General features: G+C 41.9%; 1 protein-coding gene across 1 annotated transcript in view; it reads right to left on the reverse strand.

The window, feature by feature from the left end:
- LOC120717254 (sodium channel protein type 2 subunit alpha-like) overlaps positions 1 to 16506 on the reverse strand; it is a 218048-nt gene that overhangs the window by 138978 nt on the left and 62564 nt on the right. The window contains exons 4-6 of the mRNA XM_040005166.1: positions 16165 to 16283; positions 4794 to 4883; positions 3772 to 3900 (exon numbers count right to left, since the gene is read on the reverse strand). Coding sequence (XP_039861100.1) covers positions 3772 to 3900; positions 4794 to 4883; positions 16165 to 16283 — 338 coding nt within the window. The remainder of the gene's footprint in view (positions 1 to 3771; positions 3901 to 4793; positions 4884 to 16164; positions 16284 to 16506) is intronic.

Here is a 16506-nt window from a genome sequence, read left to right on the forward strand (position 1 = left end):
CTTTGTGAAACAAAGCGGCAGGATGTCGTTCGCAGAGGGGGCGTCACCAACATTGTTAAGAGGAATAAGAGGCTCAGAGCTTTGGAGTCTTTTTCTTGACTTGAATTGATGGTTTGACAGTCGATTATGTGCTGAGGGGTTTGAGAAGCCTCGTGCTTTTTAAACCTGTAATTTGGGAAATGCAAGAGTGTCACTGAGGAAACCACTTCACTGTTTTTTTGTTCTATGAAAACACCGTAAAATGGCTTTATTCACTAAAAGTAGCATCCAGCCAATAAAATATTCACTCATCTCGCTTTGGATCTGCTGTCTCTTTTGTTGGAGACATTTCTTTTGTGCCTGTTATTGTTTCTTGCTGTTGATGTTTATTTGAAAGATTTTAATTTTTATTTCCCCAATTTAAAACAAGTATGCAGTCAATATTGGTGACGGTATTTATGTCACCTCAGTTATTGTGATGTTTTTCCTACAAAAAAAAATTTTTTTAGTATACGTGAAAAATGTGTTTTAGAAAGAGAAGGGTGTTCTCAAGTTAAGTTTAAAAACGAACCCCAAACAATAACCTGCACAACAAAACAAGCCATCATTTACTCATACTGTGGTCGTGTTAAAATATTCACCATCATAAGAAAAAAATCCAACCTAAGATTTAAAACAAAATCCTATACTAGCAAGTGCAGGAAGTCTTAAGAAATTCTCCTTTGTGGTGTGTATGCAAGTGCAACGCATTCCATGAAATAAATGAAAAAGACCTGCAGAACACAAGCGCAAAGACTATAAAGAGAGCAAAATTAATTTGGTTGTTCCAACTCTCATTCTCCAAATCTCTCTAATTAAATGCCCGAGTGGTGAACGCTCATTTGTATCCACAAAAAGTGCAGCCAATATTCCTCCAGCACCCACGACTGTCCTTTAGCAAAAGAAAACAGATGAAGTCCAGAGTCAGAGATAATGGCTTCACAAAACATTTCATCAGAGTGCGTGTCGGATTGGTCAGGTGAAAATGACCTCAGTGTGAAAAGAAATCTCAAGGTTGTTTAGAAAAGCGTCAAAAAGCAAAAGAAAATCGAGGAAGACGAATCTTTTTGTCTCTAACGAGCTGCTGATAAGCAGCCCTCAGGAGAGGGTGAAAAAAACAGAAATCACAGATTCTTTGACTCCAGTGAATCTGTCACTGAGTCCACTTACAGGGCTGAAAAAAAGAGGCTCACGGTGAATCTTTAAAGTATTAGGAGCACTCATTGTTTAAAATCAATTGAAAAAGCATAGTGTGTACAGGCTGAGCTTGTTCACGCCCTTAAAAATGGCTCCACCACTTTTCCAGTCACCCCACCTCTGCAGGAGTGGAAGTAGATGCTTTAGCCCCGTCCAGCTTTTAAAATGTTACACAACCATATAGTTATAAAGTATAATTAAGTTTTCAATAGTAAGCCTTTTTAGGGAAACTGTCCCCTTTCAGGATGTCATGCTATTCCTCCATGTATGTTTGTCTGCTCGTCTGTACAATTACACCCGAACCTCAAAGCTGAGCCTCGTGAAGCTTGGAGAAGAAGCCGATAACGTCTGGTGCAGAAGGAGGTGCAGTTTTTACTCTGAGAGAGAGGAAACCACGTCTCCAAGGCTACTTTCAGTAAAACGATACAGGCTGTGTGTGATCATCATCATAAGAAGTTTCAGTTTATTAGTCGTGTAAATATTCTGGCTGTAGAAGCTGATTTAGTAGTGACAAGTATATTTTGCTGAGGAACGTAGAAGAGACGAGCATAAGAATCAGTAAATAAGTGTAATGTACTGTGTCATTTGTTCCCAGTGAAGAAGAAGCTCAAGAAGCAGCGATAGTCGTCGCCGGTCAGGCTTATGCTTATTAACGGCGTAGAGTTTGAACTGGCAGCACAAAGTCAGACTTTCTCCTTACTTTGCAAATGTGTCTTCTGCTTAGCTTTGGAAACTGAACATATATCTAAGTTCGTGTGAGACACGCCTTTATTCTTTAATTCCGCAGCATTAATCCGCTCAGAACAACAACAGAGTCACGTCACCCACGCCGCTCTGCAGCTCTGAGCCTCTCTTCAAAAAAGGAAAATGCTGTCTGATTAACTCTGGTCATTTCTGCAGATTTATTTATTTTTCTATTCCATTAAAAGCATGAAATAGCAGAATCACTACAATTTCCTGGTAACCTTTTATTGTTTGAGTTTTAAATTGTGTATCCAGCAAGGCCATGTTTTACCAGCCCACCGCCTCAATCTGCTTGTTTTATATCCAAGCAGTTTTCTTCTGTTGTATTTTCTTCTTTCTTCTGTCATCTTTTTTTCTTGATTTTGTGAAAATGAACTTGCTAAAATATCCGTGTGCAATAGGAGCGTTTTTCTAAAAACACAAGCTGAACTTCATCTGTGATGGTGCTGTTGCTCAAACTCAAACTTTCATGTAAGAACTGAGGTTTAGACTCCGGTGGTGCCACACTTTGAACGGCAGGTGGATGACTGGTGTTCTGCTATTTCATCACGCGGTCCTGCTGCCACTGTCACATCAGCCGATCGTCACAGAGTGCATTCAACTTTCACAACCCATTGCTTGTTTTTCTGATCACCACATGAAACAGTTACCACAGCACCTTGGAAATGGGAGTTTCCATTTTATACTGATAATATCATTTGCAACCAGAACCTGCACATTAGTGATCAGAGGATGGAGATATAGCCATAGTAAGGCCCACTGGTCTTTGGCTGAAGCATAGGGTTAGGGCTTCCACAGCTCCAGTTCAAGAACTCCAATTAGCTGAGGTGAAGCCTAGCAGCCGCCTGTGTCACCATTTACCTGTCAGTCAAAAAGGACACGCCCCTAATAATTCAAACTTTAAGCCTTAACTAAGTTGAAATAATTTGACATTAAAAATATCATCCCCATAGAAAACCAGATTTTGCATCAGGCTGTAAATGTGTTTATTATGTAAATCTGAACATTTTAACATCCATGGGGACCGATTCACCTTTGGAGCCTCTAGTGGCCACTGGAGGAACTGCGGCTGTTGGTACTTGAACGTTGGCTACACTTTAAGTCCCAGAAGTTGCCGACTATGGCTATGCTGACTTCAAAGGAGCTTTGTGTAGTTTGTGTGGTGTCACTGATACCAAATTTCAACCTTAATTTCAACAGACAAACTCTAGTTGCAATTTTTTTTCTTTTCATTCTCATATAATTTAAGAAACACCGAGGGACAAAATGTTGCCCGGTGCTTTTCACGTTCCACAGATAAAACCCTGTGACTTTTTGGTCCATTCAGTAGACTACCTATGAGTTTCAGTGGTTTCAGTAAATGTAAACACGATTTGCAGTTTTTCGTGCAGGTTCACAATCACAATCGAAGAGTTATTCATGAAGACGCTGACCTCCATCTGCAGCTGTTCTACAGTCACTGAGAACAAACTGTACACGTAACCACATGCAAATCCATCAGGAAGGCATTTGATTGGTCCCAAATTTATTCTAGAGTAGCACAAAGAGCCCAAACATCCAGGCAGAGTCATAAAGAACTAAGTTCAGACAAAATACTGTGTGAAAGTATACTCAGGAGAACTGGTGCTCTTTAAAAGGCAAGGGGTGGTCACAGCATTGAGATCCTCTCTCTGTACTGCAGTATGCAGGAAGTTTACTGATTAATTACAGCTGTTCATGGCATTCATTTATAACAACTCTCACTTTAAATCTTTTGAGCTTTTATATAATACTATGTGTGTGTGTGTGTGTGAGTGTGTGTGTTTGACTCACGCCATGACAATGACGCTGAAGTCGAGCCAGTTCCAGGGGTCCCTCAGGAAGGTGAACGGTCCCACACAGAAACCTCTGGCCAGGATCTTAATGAGAGACTCAAACGTGTAGATACCTGTGAAGGTGTACCTGAATGAGGGATGATAACGTTTATCAGTATTGGAGGGGAAGGGAGTCATGTTGTGATGAAACAAAATGAAAAGGATAGAAAAGAAACAGCAAAAATAAAAGAAAGGATCACAAAAAGAGAAAAAAGAGGAAGGATGAGGGCACAGAACTGGACAGTAACAAGGTAAAGGAAGAAAATACGACAAATGCTTGTCCAGACGAAGAGCAGGGGCAGAAAGAAAGAGAAAGTTACGGATGTGGAAGAAGTGAAGGACAAAGAAAGACAAAATGAAGAAAAGAAAGAAAGCCGGACGGGTGGAAGAGAGAGCCAGAATAAATATTCATAAAACTCTCCACCACACATCCTTCACTTATTTATTTTGTCCCCAGAAACAAGTTTGACCCGACTCGTGACAATTCAACCGTACAAAGACAGGCAGGAGCGCAGAGAGTCTGTCACGTTAGGCCTGACCGAGCAGCTGCAGCAGCAGCAGCCTCCACAGCTGGAAGCCAGCGATGAACTACTGTACATTAAAGGGTCTGTTCACCAAAAATATGCATTTTTCCAATGATCCCTGAATGTGCTGCAAAGGTAGCTTTAGTTTAAAAAACTGTCCTATTGAAATAAATGGAATTCAGTCCCAAAGCATCAAAGATGTGCTTTTACTTTTCGATTCAGCAGCATCTTAAGTGCACTTTGAACATTAACAGCATATTAGTTTAAGGGTCTGCGACTGACACAAACAACACACTAAAATTTGCAAACCATTTACCTCTGTTACCTCGAATTACTTTGCAATAGCTACTATGACTTGAAAGAAATGCATATCCAGTAATATCATTGATTAAATGTAAATTCACATAAATCACCTGTGGCTGATGAAGAAGAAAGAAAAGATCCCAGGTGTACTTACTCCAGGTATTTGGCCCAGTACTCCGGCTCGGACATGGCCATGAAGCAACAGTTTGTCAGGATGGTGCACATGATGAACAAGCTGAATAACGTGAACAGGTTAAGGACTGAGAAGATTTCCCATCAGACAATAAACACTTTACATTTGAATCAGAGTTCAGTACAAAGCCCACACTGTGTGGAGAAATCAAGACTAGTGGCATCAAATGTGGGAGTGACTCCTGCTACTATATCTGGGTCCTGCTGTCTTCTTACGTAGCCTGTTGTACATTATAGAGGGATTCCCAACAAGAAGTAGAAGTACTCCAAGTTTTCAATATAACTTTAGCTTCGAGCTACACCTGTAAAAGTGGAAACGGTCCCATAATCCCATAATTTACTATAGTTGCTCCTGGTATACTGCTATATACACCAGCATGATACTTTATTAAACCCAACTGCTTTGCCTGGGAAAAAATGTCTGGTTACTTGTCACAGATGATTTAGTTTGTTTCCTGTGTGTGTCCTTCAGAAGGAATGGTAGCTGATCAAAAGAAGCACTCGGGAGTATCTTTTGGAGAGAAAACATACCAAACACAACTATCTAGACAACATGGAAGTGGTTTGTTTGGCAGAGACTGGCAACCAGGAGAGTGAGCAGCACAGCCAACAAAGCTGAGGAGAGAAGCTGAATTATCAAGTGTATTATGTTAAAAAAAAATCTAAAAGAGCAGATTGTACAACCTGAAATATTTTTGTCTGTGTTTTAAACTTTATGTTAAATAAGTCATTTAGATACTCGTGATAAAGAATCAGATATTTTAATACAGGTGAACAGATCAACCATCAGCTCCTCCAAGGTGTTTCAACCCCAAATTGCACCTTGATATGTGACTTTAATAAGGCCCCAGTCACCCAGGCCTAGTGACCAGTCACCAACTCCCTACCAGCACCCAGTCCCCAGCTGTTTGGCAGCTGGTTGCTGAAGGTTGCTTGTCATCAGGTGAAATTGTTCACAAAAGCAACCAGACCCCAGTCACCCATCACACGGACTCTTCACCCTCCTGCCCTCTGGGAGGCGCTACAGGAGCCTCCGGACTAAGACCACCAGGTACCGGAACAGCTTCTTCCCCACAGCTGTCAGACTCCTGAACTCTGCCTCCTGACATCTGACCCACGTTAACTCATGGACTGGACATACACACACCCACAATGGACAACTGTACCCTCAAACACACAACAATAACATGGACTGAACCACACTCACAACCCCAGCACTTTAATTACCTCTGTAGAAATTATCCACAATCTCACTATCTAACTGCACACTGTCTAAATAATCATTCTGTACATACATAATTTTATTCTACAACGTTATAACCAGCACTCTCTATAGCTTTTTACATTTCTTATAGTTTATATGAATCAGTTCATGCCGTACATACATAGATACTAAGATACATACTATGTCTGGAAACCACCTTCCAGACCATCTCCGAGCAAGCTTCCCAGATGAAGTGCCTGATCCCATCTGCCGGTGGATCACTACTTCCTGACGACAGGAAGCACACGTGAGGCTGGGAAAGAATGTCTCGGACTCCCGGACCATCGCACCGGCCCCCTCAGGGCTGTGTTTCTTTCCTCTCTGCTCTTCGCCCTGGTACACCAACTGCTGCACCTCCACCCACCAGTCTGTCAAGCTAATCAAGTTCGCAGATGACACCACCGTCATTGGGCTCATCTCGGATGGGGACGAGTCTGCCTACAGGAGGGAGGTTGAACGTCTGGTGTCCTGGTGCAGCCACAACAACCTGGTGCTGAATGCCCAGAAGACAGTGGAGATTATTGTGGACTTCAGGAAGCACACAGCCCCACTTCCCCCCATCATCCTGACTGACACCCCCATCACCTCTGTGGACTCATTCCGCTTCCTGGGTACCACCATCACCCAGGACCTGAAGTGGGAGCCCACCATCACCTCCGTCATCAAGAAAGCCCAGCAGAGGATGTACTTCCTGAGGCAGCTGAAGAAATTCAACCTGCCAACACGGACGATGATGCAGTTCTACACTGCAATCATCGAGTCCACCCTCACCTCCTCCATCACCGTGTGGTACGCTGGAGCCACTATCAGGGACAAACAGAGACTGCAGCGTGTTGTGCGCTCTGCTGAGAAGGTGATTGGCTGCAAACTCCCATCTCTGCAGGACCTGTACACCTCCAGGACACTGCGGCGTGCAGCCCGGATCTCAGCTGACCCTTCTCACCCTGGACACAGTCTGTTTGACCTGCTCCCCTCAGGCAGGAGGCTCCGGTCCATTCGCACCAGAACCTCTCGCCATAAGAACAGTTTCTTCCCCTCTGCTGTTGGACACATGAACAATAACCACATGACTGTCCCCGCCACTAACACATGACCCTACGCTGTGTCACTGCATCATTTCATGTTTGGCACTGATCACCACCTGCACTCATGTATATATCTTTCTACGTAGCACTCATAATTCTTATTCTCATGTATATATCTCATGTATATCTCATGCACATATCTTTCTTTCTACATAGCACTTTAATTCTTATTGTTTGCACTGAAGCACCGCAGCAATTTCCTAATGTTGTAAACCTCAACATCTGGCAATAAACCCCATTCTAGTTATAGCATATTCATAACATACTTCATCCCGTGTACACTATAACATACCATAATAGACCCATTTCTGTAATATACTCACATATCTATATTATTGCTAATATATATTGTAATATATCTATATCATGGCTAAAGCACTTCTGGATGGATGCAAACTGCATTTCGTTGTCTTGTACCTGTGACATGTGCAGTGACAATGAAGTTGAATTCTATTCTATTCTATTCTATTCTAAATGATAGTTCTTGAGTTTGTGTTACAAAGCTCTTGATAAACAGCCTGGATGGGATAAACAGTCAGATATTTTACCTGCAACAACCTTAAATTTGCAAATAGTCTTGTAAAGTTTGTTGGCTGGACAGAGGTCGAAATTTAGCACAGAGAACAAAAGAGAACTGCGAGAGAGTCAATTTAGTATACTTTTCTGTGATTTTCAGCTCTTAGTCAGTGCGGATAAAAGCAGCAGCTCAAATGTAAAATGGAAATGTCTTCAGTGTGACGCTGGTGATCGAGGAACCGAGGCTTTTATGACTTGTTCTCTCATTGTGAGTCTCTCTGGAGTGTGTCAGCTAAACGGCTGAAATGTAAGTGTAAAAATGTCTCTTTTTGCCACAACATGCCGAAGTGATTTTACATGTGCCGTTTTTTTTTTAAATACCTTTCACTGATTTCCCATTAGGGCTTAAATAAAGATGAAGTGAACTGAAAGGCTGTGTCGAGTTAGCATGTGTGTTTCAGCGCTCCCCTCCAATGCCTGCCACATTCAATACAGCAAATTAATATGCCATTAACAGCGGCGATGGGAGGAAAGGCCCACTCTTGTCTAATCATCATATAATGGGGAGCAGTAACTTTCCAAACTGTCAGAAGGCAACAGTACATGTTAAATATCAGCTTCACCTGCCACGTTCAACACGCCGCGCTCGATGAGGTGGGAGAGACTTCATGAGACCTCACTCAGCTGTCAATCACAGCTATAAATGAATCATAATTATTGTAATTTGGCAGAAGGAACATACTCCCTGTGTGAAAGCGGCCCAAACTCCAGCTGAAACTTGTTTGAGCGGCGGGGTAATTGTTGATTGAGTGCCGGCTGTAATGATGTTGCTGAAGCGTTGTGGCAGGCGGCGAGATAATACTGTTACCAATTGACAAACAACGCAAATGTCCCCTCACCGCCGCCGCCACAGAGCCAGAAGCTAATTATGGGGTAATGATAGACCTGCTGTTATGGACTTCCCAGGCCACCATACCGGTAATATCATTATACCTCCCACACCCACCACGGGATCTGTCTTCCTGTCTATAATCTACCCCGGTTTTATTTTTTCTCTCCCTCTTTCCACATTTGTCCATCTCCGCCATTCTTCCCTCATTTTTTCTCTCTTTCAGTTGAGCTGTCCAGTTAAACATATGCCACTGCCTGTCCTAAAGGCTTTTATTTTGAAAGAGGGGCTAGGAAGAGGAAATTCCAAAAGGATAAACTCAGAAGCGTTCCACAGCATGTCTTTTATTCTGACTTCATTCTGTTACCCCAACCGGTCGCAGCAGATGGCCCCGCCCCTCCCTGAGCCTGGTTCTGCCGGAGGTTTCTTCCTGTTAAAAGGGAGTTTTTCCTTCCCACTGTCGCCAAAGTGCTTGTTCATAGGGGGTCATATGATTGTTGGGTTTTTCTCTGTATGTATTATTGTAGGGTCTACCTTACAATATAAAGCACCTTGAGGGGACTGTTGTTGGGATTTAGCACTGTAAAAATACATTCTAATTGAATAGAAGAGAAAAGCTAAATGATCAACTGTCATGATTAAAACAAATCATTAAAAAAATGATGTTTAGGTTGCCTCAAAAGCTAATATAAAAAAATAAAGGTCCTAACTTTGGTCATAATATATAAGAACAAATCAGAATATTGTTTTTATTGATTTGTTCTCCCAACGTTTTGATAATCATGAAATAAAGAAAATAATTATTCTGACTGATATGAATCACTTTTTCTTTCCAAAACGCAATTCTCCAAAATATAGGGTGAGGATTGGGTTACCAACTATGATGACTTGGACTTCAGAGGTTTAACAGACATGACTTTAAAGCTCACACAAATCCACAACAACAACTCAGCAACAACACACAACAAACACAAAGCTTATTGACTCACTTTGGTTCAACGTGAACACAATTAAAACACAACGGCACTGCAGCTGGTGGCTGCAGAGCAGCTCTGAGTCCCACAGCAATGCCTCATGGGATGCAAAAATCAAATGACTGTCCTCAGGAGCAAGGCCCCATGGGAAATAACACGGTTTGCCTTCAGAAAAACACAATCGCTGTATTCTAATATCACAGCGGTTCATGAGTGTACGTGTGTGTGTGTGTGTCCACCTCAAACAGCGGCTTGTCATAGTGGCGCCACTGTGGTTGGGCACAAATCCAGAACACACTTGATCACACACAAACACTTCTAAAGCACAAACACGTACTAAAACTCCACTTCAGCACCGCAGCTTGTACCCTTACATCGCGCACCTCCTCCACACAACACACACTAATTTTTATTTCATCTCTCAGAACAGCACGCACACACAACGTGGACATCAGCAGCGCCGCACCTCCATCGATGACCTCTTGAACCCACTTATTCCCCTGACAACAGCAGCGTGTCCGCCAGCTCAACGTCTCTCAACACCAGCAGCCGCCTCCCACGGTAAAAATAGACGGGTGTGAGGTGAGGATAAGGGGGGTGGGTTGAGTTTTGGGTGTGAAGTAATAGCTGTCATGTTGGCCTGGCGTCTGGGGCCTGAGGCGGACGCCAGCGTGGAGCTGGTGCACGGGCGACGGGCCAAAAACCCACAGCTATAGCCTCTAACTTCGAAAGTCAGTAAAGCGTCCTAAAGCACATCTGGATTCACATTTAATATCAGCCCCTGCACTCAACTAAACAATCTATCCACAATGGAAGCAGTTATCATCTGCAGTCTGAAATTAACTAGATAAATCATTATGTAGCTGAAAGTGCCTTAGAACTGCTACCCTCCTGATGTCCAGCAGGGGGCGAGTCTTTTGGTATGGAAGTCTATGAGAAAACGAGCCTGCTGCTGAACTTGATCTCTGACCTCAGTGAATGCTCTCCTGATGAATTTATGGTCTTAATCTGTAGTTGAAAGGCTTATTAAATAAAAAACAAAAGTTTCATTTGTAAATTATGATGACATTTAGAGCAGAGTGTGCCATGTCCTCGGTGTGTCACTCAGTTCCTCTCGTTCATGGCATCAAATGGAAACCAGACAGGATATGACTCATTGTTGCAGTTTAATCCTGACCAACATGAAGCCCAGTTTGATCATACGTGGTACCAACCAGTAAAACCAGTAGGGAAAAAGCTGACTTTCGTGCATCGTTTAGAATTAAAGGTTCACATCTAATGACGGTATCTTAATTTCAAGGCGATGTTAATTTCATATTACATGTTTTTACAGTCCTCAGTGGAGCTGCAAAACCTTCACGTGTAGCTTTATTGTTGCTACCAGCAACCAGCATTAATAATTAATTTGATTGAAAATTTGAAGATATTCAATTCTTCAAAGCAGCTTTCACACTTTGAAAATCTTTCCAGTAGTTTGGATTACACACTTATAGGTGGAGCATGTTTTCCACTCTGGGTTTAAACTCAGATCTGTATAACTAACGGGCCAACATAAACTATACACAACCAAAGTTGGGATTTCTTTGTAACTAACACTAAGGATACATTTTCCTGATCACATCACCTGCTGTTGTTCACTGTAAAGTCATTTAATGTGGTTTAGTTCCATTTTTATGCAAATTAATCATGTGTCTTTTATTTTAATAATCTAGCTATGCAAATATAGTCATAATAAAGTCATATAGCAGCCACACACAAAAAATACAACTTAGACTTTATTGTAACAGCAAACTGGGAAAATTAAACTAAGACATCTTCACCATTCAGAGGCTGGATCGAGTGATTTGTGTGCTTAAAAAATGTTATCATAATTGCTGCCATAAACTTCCTGTCAGTAACTATGATTAATGAACCAATCATTTCTCTCTGTGGAGAGCCAGCTGGTTTCTGTAGCGTCTATAGAAACAATGAAAGTGACCCTTACATTGGGGAGGGGGTGGGGTCAACAATTGATCTGAAGTGACTCTTACCACTAAACCACACCACCAAACCAGCCCCACCTACAGAACAACACCGTCACCCTTGACCCCTAACCGCAGGAGTCAAGCGTTCAGGCCTGAATCGTGCTCTTCGCCGCACATGAAGTCGCACATTTGCCGAGTGTATGCAGAACGATGAGTCATCGCCTTTTTTCCCCAGGTTTTTGTAAACCAGTGCGTCTGCAGTTTGGAAACCACTGAACTCGAAATGTGCATTTGCTTTCATAACGACAGCCTCATGCTGACTCTGTTCCTCGAATGGCCTCTTGAGTGTGGCCGCAAAAGTTAGTCAATACCACAATACAGTAGCGCCAAGTTGGAGCTTACAGATCCTAAAACTGAAGTGACTTAATTCTGCATTCTTGTTAATTGCCAGCAGGGGGCGACTCCTCACTTCCTGTAACCTCAAGGAAACTGTTTTCTTTTGATTTTAAGAGCTCAGTATTTGTAAACACAACATTGTGTTTTAGGCGGTTATTTTGTCAAAAAAGAAACAATATTCCATCAGCCAATGAGCATTCGGTGTTCAGTCTGCATTTCCAGTTCAAACACCAGGATGGTGACGGTGAAAACTCCTAGCTTAAATTGTCCCGGAATACAGATGCTATGAAAGACGAATGCGTTTATTTTATTGGTTGCCTTAAAGTCTTTTTAAACCCGCTCCAGTTTTTAATGGAGGTTTTCTTGTTTGTCACATAATTTTGCTCAGCAATGGATCTGTGATGTAATGAATCTGTGTTACGGTTCTAGGTCATTTCATTCAGTTCCTTATGTTTTAGTATTCTTCTGTATTATGACTTCTGATTCTTTTGTTATCTTGTTTTGAATATTATATCCTATGTTTCAATTTATTCTGGTTTAGGGTTTTGTTCTTAGGTTTTGTGTCTTGTGCCCTCGTGTTTAGTGTAGATTTAGTTTGGTGTCAAGTCTGCGTCCTTGTGAATTGTTTCCTGTTTTATTGTGAAAGTCCGTGTCTTATGTGAGTGTATCCTCATTTATTTCCTCCACACGGCTCACCCCGTTAGCCGTGACAATCTGAATGTGAAATCTGAATTTGACCTGATGCAGCCACACTGATGTCACCCACTATAGTTTCTTAAGTCCTGTTGTGAATGCTGGAGTTTTGTATTACTCATATTTCCCATCAATACGAGAGATGGGCGGGTCTGACTGAGAAATCAAGTGCTCATTGGCTGATCCCAGATAATCCTCTTTCCTGAACCTTAAAATAAAATTTATAAAAATGGATTTATTTTTTCTTTCAATATGACCCAAAATGAGCGACTGAGGTGACAAACTGAGCAGTTTACAGAGTTCAAGTCAGAGAAAGGCTTTTGTGTAGACTTTATAGTCTTTCTCCAACTGCAGGCATCGCCCCCTGGTGGCTACTGAAAGAATTCAGTTTTAAGACCCAGAAGCTCCATCTATCTTCCTGCTGAAAGCAGCTGAGCCAGAAGCTGACAGTGACGCTCGTCACATAAATGCCCCCTTTTCAGAGTCACTTAGACCTTTTCCTCATGACAGCTTGTAACAAAATCAGGATCAGCTGGGTGTGCACACTCCACAGAGCATGAATGGATGGTAACTGCTCAATTACAACAGGCAGAGCACCTGTGTGGAAACACCTGCATTCATTGTGGGTTTTTTTTAATTCATTAATTTATTCAGATTTTCCTTTAATTTGTCACATGTATATATACGATATGTATATTTCTGATTTTTTCACCACTTCTTAATTTTAAAATCCAGACTACACTCCGGCTTGCCTACAGGCGTTAAGAAACCACAACAAGCAAACATATTAAGAGCTCCTGACAGGCTATAAGTCAAAGGTCAAAGGTCGACACTCCTCCAGGAACAAACTCAGAGATTTGGTCAGCAGAGAGATTATAGTCACAATATTTCTGTGTGTGTGTGTCCCTGTAATGCCTGTATATTCACCTGTGTGCATGTGTGTGCATGTATGCCACCTTGATGAAGGCTGTGCAGTATTTACTGGCCATGTTTACGGCTCACCAGACAGCTCAAGATGATACCTGGCTCAGAAATACAACCGACAGTACGAGCCCTCTGATTCTGTCTCTCTCTCTCTCTCTCTCACACACACACACACACACACACACACACACACACACACACACACACCCACACACACACACACACGCACACACACACACACACACACACACGCACACACACAGTCAGTTGACATGATCGCTTAATATGCTGTCATTACTGTGCGTGTGCCTGGAGACCGTCCAGCTGTGGGACCCAGTATAAACTCACCACTGGTGGATGTAAAGAGACGTCTGCCTGCGTAAAGCAGCCAAACAACGATTACACCATTAATGTGTCCAACAAATATCTGATGACTATTGGTATGCAGACCTGTAATGTCTTGCATAAATATATTCTGATAAGAGTGATGCTATTTTATGTATTTTTATCAAATAAAAAGTCTTTTTATTTCACATTAATAATTTACATTTGTTTAACTTTTTTCCATAAAACGCTGAACAGTCGCTTTATTTTTGTTTTTCTGCTTCCATTTTCTTATAATGAGAAAAGCTCTAATCTGTGAAATTAAAGAGTTTTGAGCACAGAAATGCAGGAATTGGCCTTTAGCTGAATAGGTCAAGGTATTCACTTTATTCATAAAAGGCATCCCCTGATGTTTACAGCCAGATCTGATTTGTTAAGAATCAGCTTAACGCAGACTTTGTGTAGACCGACCCGTTTAGCCCAGGATCATCTTAGCAGTCTGAAGATAGACGTCACTTTTGGACCAGCTAGCTGGCTTGGCTAGCAAAAAGCATCTGCTTTTAACTGATATTAATGAGGATGGCAGTTTTTAACTAACCTCGCTGAAAAAAAAATCATCTGAACTACCGACAGCAAACACTTGCTTAGTTTAACTTTACACATCTGTGAGTTAAGCTAACAGATATTTTAATCGTACGCAACTTTGATTACAGTGAAATATGGAACATTTCTGAAAGCTATGAGAACCTTAGTGCCTTAATTAACAAGATACGTTCACTAACACAACTGGAGTATTCAAATGTGAGCTTTACTCTACTGTCAGGGAAGTATCCACACCACACCATGGGGGTGGCACAGTCCCCCACCTACCACACGCACCAACCTCCGCTCCTTTCAAACATATGATTGGCTGGTGCTGCCACACCAAATGATCCCCTACACCATTACACCAGAGCATGAATAGCACCGTTAGGAATCAGAGTACATTTACTTGAGTATTTTACTGACATTAAATATTTTCTAAGAGAGAAAAATCAAGTGAGTAGTACGGTTGTGTTCACAGTGACTGTTTCCAGAGGAGCTGCCCTCTTCTGGCCAGAGAGAGGAACTTATCGAACTGTTAAATACGTTTCATGTGTTTCCAGCAGGCATGCAGAATAATGAGTTTTGATTTACACTGAAAGCGTGTTAGCATTAGTTCTGCTATCCTTCAACATAACATAAGCTGAGCAGTTAGCATGCCACCCATCACACAGACTTTGTGTACGTTCACCTGTCAGCACAGAGCTGGACCTTTAAACCTTTATCTCACACCTCTTCAGTTAACATACAGCATCATTAATCCGGCTGTGTGCCAGGCCCACATGCATACACGGTATGTATACGTAGATTTACAGGATCTTGACTTTTTGTGGTGCCAACCAATCAGCACATTCAACGAACACCAGGAAGCTGTCCCCTGTCTTTTATCTTTAAGGACCTTAGATGTACTGCTGTACAGTCAATGCTCACATAACTGCCCTAGCAAATCCTGTAAAAAGCAGGAGCATAATGAATAATCATCATCATCAGTGCGACTGGGATTGTTATTGTGATCAGCTCACGCGTTCTCGTACCTCTAGAATAAGGAAACAATGACAAATACTAACACTGCTCAACAACCTGAAATCCTATACTAGCAATAAATACTCACATATAACAATTAATCATTGAAATCCTTATCTAATTTATCTATTTGTTTGTTTGTGGTGTGACTGGACTTTGTTTAAGAAAAGCAGCAGAGACTAAAACATTACGTTCAAATCTCCTGGAGCCTACATTTCCCATGATGCAACCTTGTCTTAGACCCTCCTGCTCTTTAAACTTGACTTTTAGTTTATATTAATATTTATTTTCTGATAAATTTGAATATTTTCTGATTTTAATTTGAATATTTTCTGATAAGAATGAAGCTAAGCTTTTCTAACCCTCTAATCTTTACTTGTGAAACTGCGTGATGGTCTCTTTATACGGGACTGCGTGTTGATGGTTGTGATCAAAATAAAACAGTATCCGAGATATCGCTGCCCCGTCAGTCACAATGAGACGCAGTGAAGCACAGACGAAGGCAAAACAACAACCACAACAACTGCTTCTGTTGCCGTCAGGGTGGCCTGGCTTCTCTCACACAGCATCCTTCAGCACACACTGAAAGTACTGGAGGCTCCTCTGTAACTGACCCCTGACCCCCACCCGCAGCCATTTCCCTGCAGATCATAAGGCAAGTACAGACAGTAGCAGCAGAGTTTGTGTACTTAAGGATATGAGTGCACGAGGATCTTGATGGCGAGTCTCCGGATAGGGTGGAAGGGGCTGAAGATGTAGAGGGCGGATGTGGCACTGAAACGGAAGATGGCCTTCCCTTTGTTCAGGACTATGAACGTCTGCAGGAGAACCAGACAGAAAAATACATAAATACACAGATTTTATTAATAATGCACTGTGCTGCCAAAGAAAGGCACTAAAGCAGTGAACCAGGGAGCCAAGGCCTCCATTTTTATTCCTTAGAATTTATTTCTAAATAATATGGGTGCTGTGTCTTGGGTTTGTGGTTTTAGGGTGGGTAAACTGTTCATCTCTATGGCTTTAAGATTTTTTCATGTATAA

The sequence above is a fragment of the Simochromis diagramma genome, unplaced genomic scaffold, assembly GCF_900408965.1.
Source record: "Simochromis diagramma unplaced genomic scaffold, fSimDia1.1 OVJJ01000097.1, whole genome shotgun sequence".
In the NCBI taxonomy this organism is placed as follows: domain Eukaryota; kingdom Metazoa; phylum Chordata; class Actinopteri; order Cichliformes; family Cichlidae; genus Simochromis; species Simochromis diagramma.